The 18,433-nt window shown below is 38.7% G+C and overlaps 1 protein-coding gene across 8 annotated transcripts in view; it reads right to left on the bottom strand.

Annotated features, from left to right (window-relative positions):
- Positions 1-18,433, bottom strand: part of L3MBTL3 (L3MBTL histone methyl-lysine binding protein 3) — a 78,265-nt gene that overhangs the window by 39,464 nt on the left and 20,368 nt on the right. For all 8 annotated transcript variants that reach the window (XM_054629025.2, XM_054629026.2, XM_077175295.1 and 5 more), the window contains exons 3-11: positions 16,261-16,372; positions 13,927-14,086; positions 12,791-12,929; positions 11,392-11,476; positions 9,149-9,240; positions 6,565-6,669; positions 5,096-5,231; positions 1,540-1,631; positions 852-1,003 (exon numbers count right to left, since the gene is read on the bottom strand). In XM_054629025.2, the coding sequence (XP_054485000.2) occupies positions 852-1,003; positions 1,540-1,631; positions 5,096-5,231; positions 6,565-6,669; positions 9,149-9,240; positions 11,392-11,476; positions 12,791-12,929; positions 13,927-14,086; positions 16,261-16,372 (1,073 nt within the window). The remainder of the gene's footprint in view (positions 1-851; positions 1,004-1,539; positions 1,632-5,095; positions 5,232-6,564; positions 6,670-9,148; positions 9,241-11,391; positions 11,477-12,790; positions 12,930-13,926; positions 14,087-16,260; positions 16,373-18,433) is intronic.

Raw genomic sequence — 18,433 nt, 5'->3', positions numbered from 1 at the left:
GAAGAAATTTTTCTTCACTTATTTTATAGGCTCAGCTACACAATTAAGTTGCCACTGCCGAACCCTGGCCATGAAGGGAATCCACAACAATGCTCTCTACCTGTTCTGCAGTAACTTACTCTCCAAAGACTGCAAGGTAAATGACATTGCTCCAAATGATCTGTCAAATGAAGATGCAAATACAAACCTGCATTGTAACAGCCTAAATCTCCTTCACTATCTTTACACTCCTAGTACATCCTGCTCCATCCACTGACTTTCCTATAGATACACACAGCCCCTCCACCATAAAACATGCAGAAAGGTCACCTCTAACACAGGTCAGAATAGCAGGATCTCAGTTTCCACTGGAATATAGAACACAGAGGACTAAAACCAGATTTTGCCACTATCCTGATGCTTTATAGAACATGACTACATTTTGGTTTCAACATAAATGGATCAAGACCTTATGAACACATGCAGCCCTTTCAATTTACAATTCACATTTACAATTGTAAGTAAAACTAACTCCAAATACACTTAGTCTCATTATCATGGTGTATATTCTCCACTGAAGAGATCAACCTCAGAAATAATATGTAATTGAAACCAATCCACAACTCCAGATGCAGCAGCACACACAAACACTCATTCAGCACAACCTTGGCATTTTTTACATGCAACTTGACATGGGAAAATTGATTCCTCCCGTCTGCCACTGAGACCTACTTTGGTGGCCATACTTATAAATCCAGCAAAAGTTGGTATGGTGACTGCATCACCAGTCTGGAAAGTATCACAGAAAACAGCACTTAAAGAGAACACATTTCTGATACATCTCACTAGGATACAAAACAAAAACATCATACCAGTAGTCATAACTCTCATCCCAGTTGTCAAAATGAACCAGAAAACGATTGTCCACCATGTCTGTTACCGTGGCAACACAAATGAAAGTCGGGTTCTTCTTGTCTACAGCTTCCAGCTTCATCCCCACTCGAAATCCCGATGGAATCACTGTCTACATAGAGGAAGACATTTAACTGAAGATAAATACTATAAATCCAGAAATCTCCCCATTGTCCACAATCAATATATTCATGCCATTTCCAAATTTCCCAATTAACTGTCCCAACAGAGTGGCAGCAGCCTAATTAGCTGACATGAGAGATGCTCAAACACAAAGACTTCTGGTTAATGAAAGAAAAAAGTCCTAAATATGCTGCTAAAATGAAATGTGTTAGTTTTATCTGTCTTAGATAGTCTCTCTGAAAGAACATTCTTGTTCCACAAGATTATGGTGCAAGACACAGTACAAATAACAAATCTTTAATTTAAGAATGCATCAGAAGTTTAAACAGATCAGTAGAAGAGTAATGAACTGGAACTGCAGAGGTTAGCTGTGCAATGGAGGATGTTAGAATGTTATTCATTTTGCTGTAAACACTTTTGTTTTAAATGTCAGACTCAAGTCTGCCATCACTGAAATGTGCTATGAGTCTCTACCACACACAAGCATGCTCACAACTACACCATTAGTAACAAGTGAGTACTTACTGCATTCTGGTTTTCAAACAGTGATTTAGGAGCAGCTTGAGCCCTGCATGCCTTTAAGTAGGAGGGCCAGCTGAATTCTTCTTCCTTATATCCTAAATGAGGGTTGTAAAAGAAGGACAAGAAATTATGGGCATGAGACACACGTATCAGTAAGAGACAAATTTTATAGTTTTATCTTCTTCCCTTTGAACAGACATCTCCAAGAAGCACAGCCTAAAAGTCATCTCTTTGTCTCTCCCAAAGAAAACCTCATCTTACCACCACCTGTCTGCCTCACAGGTACCACCTCACTTCCCTGTGCTGGTCTCACTGACACACACACAGAGCCAACAAGTGTTCTCCAGCTGCTTTTCAGTCTGTTGCTTTTACTTCAGAATCAGTAAAAGACCTACAGATCCTGAAGTTCTCCCCACTATGCCTGTCAGTCCAAGAAAAAAAATATCCCTTCTCCTCCAGACTTCACCATATTACATCATCAGGCTATCACTAACACAGCATCATCACTACTAGCTTTAAAACAACCCCCCTACGTTACATCAAACCAGTTACTTACACTACCAATGCCTCAGGACCCCTTTTCAATTTACAGTGTAAACTCTCCCCTGCATGGACATTATACATTTTTTATTCTGTGTATACAACACCTGAAAAGAAATCTGTTTTTCTGTTAATATTTAGGGGGAAAAATTACAATATATTGAACTGCATAAAATAATCTTCAAAATACCATTTGTAGTTCTAATCTAAAAAACAATGCTAGGAGTTGGAAGCAAACAGATTTACTCCTTCATTTTTCTGTTATGTAACAGTTGCAGAAACGTCTCTTTTAGTCAATATGTTACAACCCAGTAAAGTAAGACCAAAACCACAACAAATTTCAGTGAGTGACTGCCTTTACTGAAATGTGTCACCTCTTAACTACTTGAAGTATTACTCAAATACGCCAGAGGCAATTGCTTTGTTTAATCTTCTCATATTATAACCTTCTCATAATCTCATATTATCCCAGGAACCGCAAATTGAAAACCTTCACCTTCTCTGCATAGAGCTTTCTCACTTTAAATAGTACTCAGCATAAATTAACCTACAAGTCCAAACAAAAATACTTTTCTTATCCTCCAATTGTCTGTTGTCTTGATACACTACAGCTGTGTGTCAAGCTTTGAAACCATTTTTATGTTGTATGCATATTATATTTCAAATGTATGTATATTATATTTCAAATGCTGTATCATTTGAAACCATTTTTAAAGCAATACAGTACTTAGGCTTTTCATTTTTGCTTTGTAATTCTAGAGAGTATTCAAACCTAAGTCCAAACTCACAGCAGACAATAAAAATCTCCCACCTACTACATGAGTGAGGGGATCAGTTACTGGGACTAGGACAAAGCCCATGGAAAAAAAATTTGTTTTAGTAGGCTGTGAAACTGTTTCTGGGCAGCATGGGTCTTCCTGTTACCAAATGAGAAAGGGAGATCTTAAGCTCCTAACTCATCTCTCATAACAAGACCAAAGGTCAATTTGATTTATTTACTGCAGATATAGATCAGTTGTAGGAGTGTTCCCCAGTCAATGCAATTTTTACATTAATATATATACATGTACATCCATTCTCTTGCTGCAGATTTTGCCTGTGTGAGATAAAAAAGTGCCCTCTTCTACACAAAATGAATATTGTCCTGACCACCATCTTTTTTAATTTCTGTGAAATCTAGTTTGATTTTGCCTCTTACCTCTCCTATATCTGCTGGAAGCCCAGCAACAGCTGCGTGTTGCCTGTGCTGCTGTGGGGGTGGGAGACATCCCATCACAAGACCTGTCCTGCCCAGCAGCACTAAGAGTTACCCATCTTTCCATTTTAATAAACATGGATAGAAATACATTTCAGAAAACATGTTAATAATATTCTTCCTGTCTCATGTCCCTTACTCCCCACCTCCTGCCCCCCCAAGTCAGACCACCAGGTTCCAAATTGCTTAGGGTTTATACTGTGAAGGTCATAAATTTGTATTTTAGCTGGAAAATTGAAGGCTACTGACACAAACTTATGAGTTCTTCTCTGGGGTGCTATTTTATGTGAATACTGTGTCCTATGCCATAACTCTCATTGGCTTTAGCATCTGTAAAATTTGCAATGGGCGCTACAGGAATCATTATTAAAATGTCATAACACAGCAAAATAAACCAATCTGTCCAATCCAATTAAAATAGAACCTACAACTGGCATATTATCCTTCCCCTTGGAAAAACAGTTCTTCCAGGGGCAATCATTCATGGTTAACAAAAGTTTTCTAAACCAGGCATGTAAGATTAAAAGGTGACAAATCCTTGTCATAGATACAAAACTTACTAACCACACTGTAATAACACAGGAAGGCTGTAACTGGGAACTACCCATTTGCTACATGCAAATTATTACATCAGCAAAGGCCAGCCTTCTAAGAAATTCTTATTTATGTTCAAGGAATTGCTATTTCTACACAGCCAGTTATGCAGAACTGTGTCCCAAGACAAGCAGCACAGTGTAGCCAGAGTGGAGCTTGCAGAGCACTCAGAAGAGCAGCTCATGCCCCTCAAGGCTCACACAAAGAAATGCCATCCTCTCACACTGGCAGGCCCCATGTACACTTCCAGTGGCTTTACTGTCACTTTTCCACACCTGAGCCCTTACATCTACAGTTTTGTAATTCTCTGCAAGCACATCCTCTTGAATCTGTGCACTCCTCATTTTCCAGCCCTTCTAAATCACACTATACTACCCTCACTGTGTATGGCAAAATGGCACATTCATTTACATCTCACTTTTCAGACTTCAGGACTTGCTCCCTTCATCCCCACATACTCCCTCCCTATTCCAAAAGGACCACATCTATCTATTTTTCATAGTACAGTTCAGTACATATACCCTCCAATTGCCAAAAGAAGTTACACAATGTGAAATGGAAGTAAATTATGCAAGTAAATTACACACATTTCAATACCTGTATACCATTTACATAATCCATGTGCAAATTACACTTTCAGGCTTGCAATCTTACCTTTTTTTCTCCCTATTGATCTGTTCATTCCTCTTTTTGTCTCTATTTCAGACTTAATCTTTGTGGAAATAGCACAGTCTTTATTAGTCTGTACCAACATTTGTACAATAACAGTGATCACTATGCAGTAGCAAAAATGTCCTAAGACCTTCCACTAAAGGACCCTCAGCTGCCTGTGAGACCTCAGTTTAAGCATAAATATGTCACCAGTATGCTGCCATTTTCCTTGCAATACGCTGGGGTCTAGGCTGGCTGCTTAGCTGTTTTTTTTTTTCCTAATGCCTTACAGTTGACTCTTATGGCCCATTTTGTTTTCTTGGTTTCTCTGAGTTTCCACTGAATAAAAGGGGCATGATTTTGAAACTGAATTTTTAGGCAAGATATGTATTTAATTTGCCATTTTCAAATACTCTTGACTAAACAAACTAAAACATTTCTGGCAGAAAAAAAAATACAGCATTAGACAGGTACTCAATCTCAGAACTGTGTAAGACACAGATTTAAACAAAGCAATACCTTTAGGTGGATGAAGCTTGTGACCTGTTTTTTCACACCATCCAACAGGATGAATGTCTGAAGAATCAGCATTCACCCAGAAATCGTAACAATCTGGGTATCCATCAAAATGTAGTCTTATTCTGTAGCCACAAACCTAAAAGCAAGAATTGACAACATACAACAGTAAGACCTTTGCCCTACATATAACCACTTCCATTCAATATTATGTATAATTACTGTATGTTTTCAGTCAGCTTTTTACTTCTGCCCAATCCAGCACTGGATGAATAATTTCATTTGATAAAAAGGAGAGAATTAAAAGGCAAAGCTATTCTCAGTCTGAGTGCCTCCTCTTCTGGTCAAAAGAATTTAACTAAAAGCTGGCTATTGACAGTAGTGCTCAAAAACTTGACAATGGTTCAACTCAGCATCAAAGTAAAACATAAGCCCTACAGAAGAGCGTGAATACATCTGATACAACCGAGGACAAAGTGCAGATAATGAGGTTCTCAAGCTATCCTGATTAACTGATATGCAAGGGAGCAGTGAACAATAAGTATGTTCAAAAGGCTCTCCAGAGAGATACTGAAAACTGTTTAAGTAAAGATGAGAAGTCAGTGGAGGTATTCCCCAGAACTTCATTATTACATGAAGTAATAAGCCAACCACTGAGAAGAGAAGAAAAACAGGACACAATACTGTCTCTGTACAGAAGGTCTCCACATCTCCCTGAGTGCCAAATGCCATAAATTTACTGCAGCCATCAGTGAAAAATCTCAACATCAACCCTATTTTATATTTAATTTGTACTCTGACATAACTTCCAGTTTCCCCACTTTAATTCACAAATGAAATCCAAAAACCCATTAAAACTATCCAAAAATTAAAGTAAGGTATGTTTAAAAGATATTCAAAAGATGCTTGAGAGGCAGTTTCTCTATTGAAAGCAAAGAAGCTGTTCATCAGAAAAACTATTTCATGAACCACAACAAAAAGAAAATCTGGGTTTATATTTTATGTTAACTTGCACAGGTTGCCAATACAGGCAGTTTCTGTGGCAATCAGCATGAAAAAGTTGTAGCACAACATCAATATGAGAAACTTTTAGCTATTTGTATCAGTCAATGGAGCAACTGCAAATACTATCAAACCTCTACAAAACTGCTGTGTGTCAGTTGTCATGTTTGTTTTCTATTTATTTTTCCTTTTAAATACAAACTACAGGATAACAGATAAAACCACATATTATCCAACTAGTCTAATACTGTTTTCTGTAGCTGTGTATGTTAAATATATGTATTGCTGCATTGATACTGAACATATTCTTTACATGCCTATCAGGCAGAAAAATATACACCATTCTTATTTTAAAAACCATCTTCCTACATATAGTTTCTGTCTGCCTGTTAGGTAAGAGTGAGGGTTTTCAGCTGCTGCTGTTTCATTGCAGACTCTGCTACAACCCAGCACTGTGGCTGCTTGCTTACCTCAGCCACTGTGAGAACACAGTAGATAGACTGGTGCTCAGGATCCACACCCTCCAGCTTCATCCCTACCTTGAATCCATTCTTGTTGTATGGGAAAGACTGATACTGCAATGGAAAATAACAGTTTCAATACTTCTGACAGTATACCAGAGAAAGACACAATATCTTTATAAGGAATAGAACAATCATTATTCATTATTCATGATTCTGAAGGAACTAATAAATCACTTTATGTTTTGCGTTTTTCAAAAACGTGGAGAGGAGAAGAGAAATTGACGATTGTTTGAAAAACATAATGTCTTGAAACTTGAGAGTATGTAAGAAAATTAGGAAGAATTAGCAAAAGAGTCAAGGGAAAGATGACACCGTTTGTCTTCAACTTTTTTCATTAATTGACAGTAAAATATCTTAGCAATTTAATTATTCAATTTTCAGACTGCACAGTGACACCTTCCTGGTGGACATAATTCCTATAATAATCACAACAATGACTCTGTTTTGCCTTTTCGGTTCCACATCTCAGACCATGAAAGATGAACTGAAAGGCAGGAATATTGAACACTGTTGGTATGCAGAGATGGCCTATTTGCCGTCCTTTATATGCTGAGTCCACACTATGCAGTCTTCCAGGAGAATTTCTACATCACAGGAAGATGACTACCCTTACATCACATTACAATGAACCCAGAAGAATATCTGTCAAAAAACAGAAAGTGAAAATGGGGCTAAGCAGGATGGATCAACCACCTTTTCAACCAGCAGGCATCATCATCCCTCTGGTAAAAAGGATGGAAGGTAGCAGATATTAAGGTTAAATTGGAGGAACGATCAGAAAAATAAGTAATCAAAACTGGAGACAGTTTTCCACAGGCTAGAAAATTCACAGTCAGTTTTATGTTACAGGAAAAACCACAGGAAAAGCATCTTAAATGTTCCCTTTTCCTTCTGTTTCTGTCTAGGAGACACATGTTCCTGAGTCAACTGCAATACTCTGCAGCCAAAGGGAAGAGAAGGGTACCAAGGGAGATACTCAGAGAGGTATCACCTACTTGGAAGGAAAGGAAACCTTGTGAGACACAGCTTAGAAATCACTCTAAGGTCTAAGGAAATGGCAAGGACCCTCCATCATCCTGACCATTCCTAACTAAGAGTACGAAACAACCCAGTGAGAAGTACTGCTTCTGAAATGGTAAAATAAAAAGAAAAAAAGAGTAATTCTCAAAGTCCCAACTGAAATCAAGGATTCACGATTGATTGTGATATTTGGTTTGGGCTTTTTTTTAACCTATCTGTTTATGTGGCTTGCTTGTTCATCTGAAAAATGGAGAAAAATTACCTGGCCAATTCTGAGTGCTATTAAGAATTCTCTTTCTGCTACAGGCTTCAAATACTCTACGCTAAATCAAGCATTGCCCAGGGGCTAAAGACTTTGAAAGAAAATACTAAATTAAGATGCCCTGGATGCGAAAGGTGCAATGTGGAGGAAACATTGCTTAACTCCAGACTTCAGCACTGTGTACAGTGCCCTGCAAAGCCTTTGTACTGCTACAGCATTTCATGGACCTTCAGAGAGGCAGAGCAATGCTTTGTAAATCTACCTTCCCACCAGGGCACTCTTTAGATTGTTTTCTTACTAATTTTTGAGCCAGTATATAGCACTATGCTCACAAATGAAGGCAGTCAGGGGACTGTTGCTCTTGCACCTGCAAATCTATGGATTCTGTAAACCTAAATCCCAGTTCTTCACTTTTCTCACTCAATAGCAACTAAACCACCAATTAAAGACCAGCATCACATGGCATGTGTAAGCTGAAAACTAATTCCAACAGAGAAGATTTAACAGCTGAAGTATGAAGCATACAGAAAGAAATGGATGCAAGAAATAGAAAAGTAAGAACAGAATTATCAAAAACAAGTAACATATAGCAGGAGTACAGCAGCTGAGACATGTTTCACCAGGTTTTACAAGGGAAGATAACAGCACAGAAGTCTTGTGGATTTGAATTCAGAGCTCTCTTCCAAGCAAGAGAGGTGGCACTAATGAAAGCACTAAAATGACAAAGCATAGCAGGCAAAGGACAAGCAGGACATGATGATGTGACATCCAATCAGATGACATACAAAAGGAGAACAAGACAAAGTAGTATCTGATGTAGTAACAAAATATAATGTCAGCAGAAGCTGAAGAAAAGACAGGTAATATAATCAAAGCAACAAGACAAAAGATGACCTTTGTACCACCTTTCTAAACATATTTAAAGAAAATTATATGGCATGAAAAAGTGTGGGTATGTATCACATTTTTTAGCTTCAGAGACTAGAAGGAATGGCTAGAACAGCAGATTTTGGAAGAGCATCTGCTTTCTGCAGTCTGATTTGACAGCATTCATCTACAACAACAGAATTCTCTGAAAAAACAGAGAGAGATAATTGCTTTCAAAATTGCTGATGGACAAAGTATTGTTTTCATCATGCAGGTTTTCCCGAGAAAAGAATAAAATCTTCAAATTATTTTTTGTTTATTGATTTCCTAGGAATTTCATGATCTTAGGTGGTTGACTGACTTAAATTTCAAAGGTCATACCTCCTTAAAAAGCTTAGTAGGCACTGCAATGGCCCTTTCTTCCTCCAGATAGGATGCCCAACACCATGCTTGCCTTCCTTTAGAGGGTACAGCTATAAAGAAGCATAAAACAGGGAAATAATTCTGTAACTGTTAATATCTCAAGAAAAAAAAATCCACAACACAAGTTCATAATATTCTTGAATTTACATTTTATGAAATGCACTCATGGTGTTGTTCAGAACTTATTTCAGAAAAAGAAGTTCTGTAGGCTGAAAGGCACCAGGAACATGAAGGTTCCTGGTTTGTTCAGAAACAGTTCCAGCAGCTCAAACCTTGATTAGTAACAAGAAAAACCTCCTTCAGGTGACAAGAACAACTTACAAAGTCTTGCTCCAACACGTTTTTCCTATTGCTCCTAAGAAGCATTAAGATATACAATTTGCAAATGTGCAAAAAGATGAGTTCAAATCACAAAATAGCTCAGTAGTTTAAGGGGTTTCTTTTTACCCCACGTCCTTCTTTAACTGGAAAGCATTTTCAAGTGGATACTGCTCATGGTAAGTTTTTTAATCAGGCTTGAAAGACTCTACTCTTTAACAGTATTCAGAATCTTTCTCACCTACTCCATCACTTTGTAGTTTGATGGTTTTGGGTAGAAAGGCAGTGATTTAACAGTATTTTCTGCAAGTCTTCAGAACTGTCTTCACCAGTGTTTTTTTTCCTCAGGATGTCATTAGCATATGAGAGAAACCTCCAGTTTCAGGTCTGTTCACACAGTATGAACACTTGCACAGTAATTGCAATACTGCTTACAGTCCATCTTAATAATGGCTACAGTCACACAGTTTTCAGGCCTCATAAACAAGGCACTACCTGCACAATAGCAATAGCCAGGAACTTCAAGAACAGATGGCCATGTATGTATCTACTTTCATACACCTCTACTCTGCTCTACTGATCTCTGCCTAAAGTGCCTCCTCTGAACAGGCAGCTTAGCATTTCAGACCATAAGCTCACACTGTCAGAAGGATTCATCACAGTCCACACTGTGTTTCTGGCTAGATCCAGACTGTGGGCTACTCACAGGAAAAATAAATCCTTTAAGTAACAGTCTGGCTTAGCATTTTTATGATTAAAACATGAACCATAACAATAGTAATGCCAAACTCTCCTGGAGAAAGCTTACAATAATGTAACCAAATAATAATAAATTTCAGAGTGATAGTAATCGCTTAACACTATTAGACCACATTAATTTTATTTGGGATTTACCCAGTTTTCATCTATTCCATTAAAGAAATTAATTGTGCTTGGTTCTGAATACGAATTGGTCTTTGATACCAGTTTATACTTTTATACTGATATTTTCCCAAATAAAAATTAAAAAAAAAACCCTAACACAAGAAATTTGTAAATCCTTCTGTCAGTGGGCAGTAGTGATTTCCACAAAGCATCAGCTTTGTCCTTGTGTCTCACACACTTCCTATCTCTTCAGCCTTAGAAGCAACTGTAGAAACATTTCAGATGTGATTCTATTTTGGGAGGGGGATCTTTCATAACATTTATTGTTGCATCTAGTTCATCTGCCTGGTGTACATCAGAGCTAACTGGAGTTCTGTGTTGATTAGTGGCCTGGCAACCTCTGTTAATGTCTCCCCATCTACCATAAGAAGCACTCTGGAGGGCAAGATGTAGGTCTGTGGTTGGTGTACCACTGAGGTATAATAGCAGCTGATTCTCCCATTCTTCCTAAAACTATCTATCATACAAATAGCTTGAAAGAACAGCACTCATTTAAAATATGTTTTATTATGTTGCTTGATGCAGTATATGTCCCTTTGGATTGATTATAGCAATTATTCCTAAACAGTTCCATAAATGTGTCTATTTCCAGCACATAATGAAGATGCAAAATTGATCCCCAAGGAAACAAAAGTAAACTTTCACTTCTGCTTGATACATGTCTTTTAGCATCTGGTAACTCAATGGAGCTGATTCCCTCTAATACTGGCACTGTTTAGAGGGATGAAAAGAAAAAAGCTAAAATGCACATTAGTTGCATTTACACTCACCAGATCCTCCCCTATGCTGCCTTAAAATTTAATTGCTGTAAATAACACTGTCACTGTCTTTTTACAGTAATGAAAAAAAATTCAATAGGGAATATAAATTTTGTGAAACAATGCTGGCAATTCACAATAAGATATGGCTATTACCTGAAGAATTGATGGTTGAGATTTTTGTTCCATAATATAACTTACTTTGTTTCAAAACTGTTATCTCCCCTTTTCTTTTTCTCCTGGCTCTCTGCGAGACTCTCAAGATCCTTCCTTCAGGTTTGTCCTCCTAAATTAGAAAGAGAAAAAAAAAAAAAAAAAGTACAGTAACCTCATTAGCTTAGAAGTCTAGTATGATAAAAGTTGAGATACTGAAGTTTAAATTGTGACTTCATTTACACGGCTATTCACCCAGCTCTCTCCTACCTCAAACAAAGGTGCAGATGTCTCATAGAAGCAAAGTGAGCCATCAGTGACAAATCACAGCAAACACGGTGACAATGGCAGGCAGAAGGACTCTCACCACTTGGCACTCAGCCAGCCAGCCTTGCCTGACCCAGAGACTGAGCATGAAGACCCCGCTGAGACACTGATAAATAACAGTACCTTTGGCGTGTTCATGCTTCCAAAATAATTTAAAAGAAAACCTCTCACAGTTTTCCTCTGTTGTTTTGGTTTTTTTTCAAACATACAATTGCTTTATTAAATACAAAATGGCACTGTGATCCTTTCAATTTTTCTCACTGTTTTTGTATTAACAGTTTTGTGAGCATCTGAGCAGATGAGCAGAGTAAATACTCATCTGGGAGGGCAGATGCATGGAGATAAAGAAGGTATCCCCTGACTTTTGCCTAAGATACTGCTACACAGAGAGCTGCAAATTCCCTCCTGACAATTCTAGTGTCTTCATACTTTTGACAATTCTGTAGTTGCAGAACTCTACCCTTCTCTCTGAAAACTGTGCTCCCCCCAGTAGTGTGACAGCTATTGGGAAGAAAATACATACTACAAAAAAACAAGCATTATGGGAAGGTACTGTGGGGTAAGCTTTTTCTAAAACTAAGAATAAATCCAAAAGGAAAAGAAAACAAAAGGTGCCACAAAGCAAATTACACTGCAACACAAAAGGAAAACAAATTTTGGGATATGATTTTTAAAGGCAAATTACACCAAGAAAATCTAAAGTATTCCCTTCTTGATTATAGTATAGCTTTCTTTGTAAATAAATTAGTGGTCTATAGTTATTTTTTCATGTGCAGAATGACAAAGTAAGAGGGTTGTTGGGAAATATGTACTCCTGTTTTTCCATGCTGAAGACATGGCAAGTCAACATTAGCATAATTTTTCCTTTAAATTCTCTTTGTTCTGTTCTTAAAAAAGCAGGGAAAAGAGACCAAAACTAGCTTTTATCAATTCATTGTCAATAATTACAATTTACTGCTGAGGCATAATTAAATTGGCAAACGAAACAACTACTTATTGTGGCTCTGACAGAATGATGAAGTCTCTCCTCTTTGTGGGCTGATGGAGCTACTGACATTGCAATACAAGGGAAAACTCCCACCCAAATACTTGCAGGAATGGGTTTATGATGCATACTAACAATTTCATCTGGATTCTCGTTCTTCTCCCCATTATCCCTTGACTCTTCTTTGAGAGGTACTTTTGCTTTTCTTTTCCGAATGCCTTTAGAATCATCTTCCCCATTGCATTCCATGCTGGGATTTTCCTCCTTTGGTTCTCTACCACAGAAGTAACACAATGACACAAAGCCAATATTATTTCACTTCTCATAATCATAAAACAAGTAAAAAAGCAAGTAAATGTGTGGGTCCCATAGTATTACACAGATTATATTCTTAGAAATACTACTGAAAATTAAGTCTGTCAAAAGAATTAATCTGAGAGACACACAATAGCAACTGTAAAAGAAAGCTGTCAGCTTCTGCTGAACAAGTTTTACATGTTTTAAACAGTGTGTCTTTTTTCATGTACTATCAAGTCTCCCGGAGAAGCAAACTGTGAAATGTTTAGGACTGCAGGGCAGTTTAGAGAGAGGAAGGCAAAGGTAATTCTTAAGTCTGACAAATCCAACTGGAGAAAGCTGGTATGTGACTGTACAAATTGCTAAACAAGAAATCAGGACAGAAAACTTTGAAGCAATTAGCTAAAATGAAGGAAAATGTACAAAATCATAAATGTTTAAAACTGCCATAATCTAGCAATATGCAATACAGAATGGACACACTAACACAAACATGCTTTTATGATGAGATGAAATGCACTAACTGAAAAAGAGGAGCTGAGAAACTGCAGTATGCTCATGTTTTCACTCACTGTCAACTATAAAACAGCTCTTGCACTTAATTATAATTAACTTACCACCCCAACCATCTCATTACTGATTATCTTAATTCCAATGACTGAAACAGGGTGGGAGTCTGACACTGATTCATGCATCCCATAGACTGTTTTACTGCTTGCATCTGACAGCAGAACACAGCACACTGAGTAAAAAAGACTGCCTTCAATGTCAGTGTTAGACAAAACCAAATGTTGTTAAGGCATTTACACAAAAAAAAAAAAAACAGTGAAAGAACATTATAAACCAATGGTGACACTGAAACTTGTCTGCTTAATACCTCCCTCTGCCCCACCATGAACATTTTATCCCACCACTTCACTCTCATGCTACATTTATGCCAAATTCTTTGCTTCTATGCTTGTTATAGTACCTACTTGTTTTTTACTTGCTGGGCACATTTCTGGCTGCAAAATTTCCCTTCAGGAACAAATTCTTCTATAGTACCATAGCGGTAACAGTTTTCACAGAAAACAAGTCCATCCACTTTTGCAGTTTCCTTCAACCTTGTGGGGATCCCTGTCTTTTCTGAAAAGGCTGCACAACGACAAAAGTTAACTTCACTTAGGCAGAGGTGATACATTCCTAAATATCCTTAGCAGGCCTTGCCAAGCTAACAGAAAAACATCAGCCACACCACTCTTGTCAGAATGAAGAACTAGGAATTAGTGTTTGTATGAGGTCCAGATTGCTGACAAGCAAGTCAGGTTTTCACACTGCAACAGGAGAGAGGAACCCACTATTCTATGGTTCTGTCTCAGCTTGATGTGGCTGCTTGTGGAAGGACTGAATTTTGTGACAGGCAATGACTGCTCACAGAGTCATCACTGTTTAGAATCCATGACCTCATTTCTTGCTGATATGCCTATACCTAAATTTGGGAGAAAAGGGTTGGGGCGAGTTATCTTTTCATTAGTTGAAATTATTTCTGGAAGCAAATCACAGGCTACAGTCTGCAGTCTCTAGCAGCAGCTGCTGCTGAACCTGCCTGGGGTCCACCAGAAGTGAAGCATCACTCAACCTGTAATAAAGGAATCTTCAAATATGAAGTTACTCACTGATCCTAAGCTGCAATTTCCCCACAACAGGCATAGAGCCTAGGAGAAGCTATCTGTAGGAGAGAGTGCAGTCACTTTCCCTCACAAGCAAGTATGAAGCACTGTCAAGTACTCCAGCCTCTGGAGCAGGTTGTTGTCTTTGTACCTCCCCAAAAGGCAAACTTCAAGTCACAGACTATTTATGTTGCTTAAGATCTGTACTGTCTTTGAAACCACAGTCAAATGAACTCTTGCATGCAGGCTATCTCCCCCAGAAGAATATATAATGTATGTTCTATTTACACACCAGCATCATAAGTGGTTCAAAACAACTGTTTATTCTCACAGCAGAAAATTTTAGCAGTATTTTTACTTTTGGGGAGCACTAAATTAATCAAGGATGGTGTAAGGTAGTAGCAGAATGCTTACTCTTTATGTCTATATGTCCATGAACAGAGTTCAATTCAGTAGAAACACAAGTTTTTGGTTAGGTTTGTCAGACTGGAGGGGATGCAGCTGTGTACTTTGCTGTAACTGATCTCTCAGTCTAAGCAGAGAATCTGTTGTGCTACTACACTCTCACAATGATGCTACCCTCATCACAGATTTGAAACCTAAATTAACTATTACTGCCCTGCTAGAGAACACATTAACAGTGGTCTGCAGCTTCAGACCTTGGGGGCCCAAACCACTTTCCTACCAGTGTTAATGTCCCACATGACAATTATGAACTAACTGTGAGGGAGCAGCAAAGGAAAGCTCTCACTGACTTCTCATCCTTTAGGGAAAATTATGAAACAGAAATTGTGATGTCTGCTTTTCAAAGGACTTACAGAATACATATTTTAAAAGAAAGTTGATCAAATGTAATAACAACAAGGAAAAAAAACTAGGTATTTGTAAATAATCACAAAACCAGTTGTGATATTCTCTTTCACACTACTCCATCATTACTGGAGTCAGTGTAAAAAGATTGGAGTAATTTATGACCATGTAAAACAATTTTCCTTGAACAAAACAGGTGTTTCTTACTTCAGAATTTTAAATCCAGGAAACACTTTATCTGGTAGATAGATAGATACTACAACTCTAAGAATTTCACCATTCAAGATAAACATTAGATGTTTCTGCAGACTGTTTTTAATGCTGCAAAAAAGCATAGTTGTCAGGAGCAAAGCATCTGTGGGTGAACACACTGCACATCTAACACTGACATGGGTGGTGGCAGCTGTGCTGACCATACCAAGGCAGTTTGCAGTGCACACATCAACTCTAAGCTGTTAGCAAAGTCTGTGGGCAGTCCGGGAGAACCAGCTCAACAAAAAATTCAATAACTTAAAATTCTAAATTCTCAATAAGTAAAAGAAATTTACTATTTTGCAAATTAAATAGAGGGAAAATACCAAATCTAAATTTAGAGAAAATTACTGTAAGGAAAAAAATGTGTCTGTAATTGTACTTCAGATATTTAACAGAGGAATTATTTCCTTTCAACTTGAAATGAATTTATTTTCATACTAATTTACATCCCAAGAAACAGGTTACTTCATCAGAGATACTTTGTCCATTAAAGCAAGTAAATTGTTTTTACTTTGGATGCAAGCTTTAAGGAAAGTTGATGCATTAAAGAAACTACAGTCTATCACAGAAAATGTTTACTGCTTCTTAACTGACCTTCTTGAGCAGTTGGAACCATCCAGGTTGTGGTAGCAGTTGCCTTTTTAACACTTTCCATCTCAGTTTCATCTGTAATTACTTCCAGGGCCCCAAATTCATTGACTCTAAACTGTAAGACAAAACAAATGGCACAGAGCATAGTAAAAATTTACTGGAAGTCTCTTGAAGTATCTGCTATTCAAAATAGTTTTTACATGGTGTCCTCATCACATATTTTCTATGTGTTTCTGCTTATCCTCACGGAATTCAAAACAAGCCGTTCTTGTTTTGATCAAGCCAAATGTACATTCATTTTGACATCTATAAATATTAATTTGCAATAGATACTGATACAGATGCCTCCAATATCTAACTTACACACACATATTAAAAAAAAAAAAAAACAGTAACAGAAATTCATGGGAACAACCCCATACCATATGTTTTTCACTGCCAGCAAAATAACACACTCCAGACACCAAGTATTCTTTCTGAGGACAAGGGAGCTGAATGAACATCACACACCAAATGCTTCACAGAGGACAGAAATTTCAGCATCCACTGAAAACACAGTACTTCTGCACTAAAAAGCACACATAAACAAACATCTCAAGGCAGTTTATGAGGTGTTTAATTACATGCTGAATGTGATATTACTGTCAGCCAGACACAAGGCTCAACAATGCCCCACATGCTGTGCTTACACTGGAGCACTGCGAGTTATAGCCGTCCTGCTGCCAGAAAAGTTTCTTCCCAATGCTGTAGTGATTACAGCACTACCACACGAAAATAATTCTGTTTCCCAGTCACTCCGTGGTTTGCAGGCCCAGCTGGTGACCTGGGCTTAGCTCAAGGCAGTGCTTTGTCCCTGACGCCTGCTCTGAACAGTGAAGGGGTGCCTCTGCCACAGAGAACAGGTCTCTATCAGCGTGGTGCTCTTACCAACAGCTTTCAACAGGGAAAATTACATCTCAGGGAGTCCTTCAAAGCTCCCTGGCATCCAGCAGAGAGGATATTCCTTGAAGGCCATTGCATGAAGCCTATTTCTCTTTCTCTGGTCAGGCTACTTTACCTCGGGAAAATGAGAACAGGAACAATTGCCTGGCACTACACTGACCCCTTCTGTGCCTCCAGAGGCTGTTGAACACATCACACCCCTCACTTTGGACCCTGCCATGGTACAGTACTGAAAATAAGCCATTCTGGCTGCAAGCAAAGGTGATCCCCCATATACACACACATATAAAGTGTGCTTTCAGTAATACAGTCCTTCCAGCCCTAAGGAACGTGAACAGGTAAGAAATAAGCTGGGGAGAAGGAAAGGAAGAAGAGGCCCTCACACAGTCATAAGATGTCTGGAGCTAAGATTTTTGCTTGTTATCAGTCAGCTGTGCTCACAACAGATATGAAAGCATGGACAAACTGCTGATAAATCCATCTGGACTGAAACACCATGAGTTCAACTTTGAAAGGCAACCAAATGCACTAAACACCACGTGCTGATGCTTCAGTTTGTGGAGAGACATTCATGCTGTTCCAACCACAGAAAAGCAGTAGAGTTACTATTCAGAAGAGTCTTACAGCTGACTTACACACTCAGTCTTGTTCCTATTTTGGCTAAGCTCATTTTTGCTATTTGTGCTTTGCTGCCTCTGCAACAGGTGGATGTCAGAGGGAAAATCTTCCTTGCTCTCAAGAGCTCCAACTCTGCAAGAGCTGTCTCACAGCAGGCAAGCTGTGAACATGAGCCAAGACACCTGCAGGTTGCTGCAGCCTACCAGCAGGCTGGGCACAGGGTTACTGAGCAGCTCTTTGAAACACTCTCCCACACCTTCATACAGGGTCAGCTGGAACATCCATGCACCAAAGGCATTTCTGAACAGTCCTGGGACACCGAAATACCTGGGATGTGTCTGCAGGGTTCAATCAATGGCCAGCCCTGACACCACACACATGTTCCTCCTCCACTGGGACCTACTGTGGAATGCAAGGACATCCCCCCAGGCAATGCAGTGACCTGCCAGCCCTTCTGGCTCCAGAGGGCTCACTGCTGACCGACAGCACCAAACAATGGAAGACAGATGACTGCAGGGAAGGCAGCTCCCAGCCACTCTTTCCCTGGAGGCTGTTAACAGCAGCAAGAGCTGAACCATTAAAGAAAAGCTCCTCAAGGAGCTCCTCAAAGCCAGGC

Source organism: Agelaius phoeniceus, chromosome 3 (genome assembly GCF_051311805.1).
Source record: "Agelaius phoeniceus isolate bAgePho1 chromosome 3, bAgePho1.hap1, whole genome shotgun sequence".
Classification (NCBI taxonomy): Eukaryota; Metazoa; Chordata; class Aves; order Passeriformes; family Icteridae; genus Agelaius; species Agelaius phoeniceus.
The sequence above is the reverse complement of the archived record's forward strand: the minus strand, read 5'-3'. Positions and strand labels throughout refer to the sequence as shown.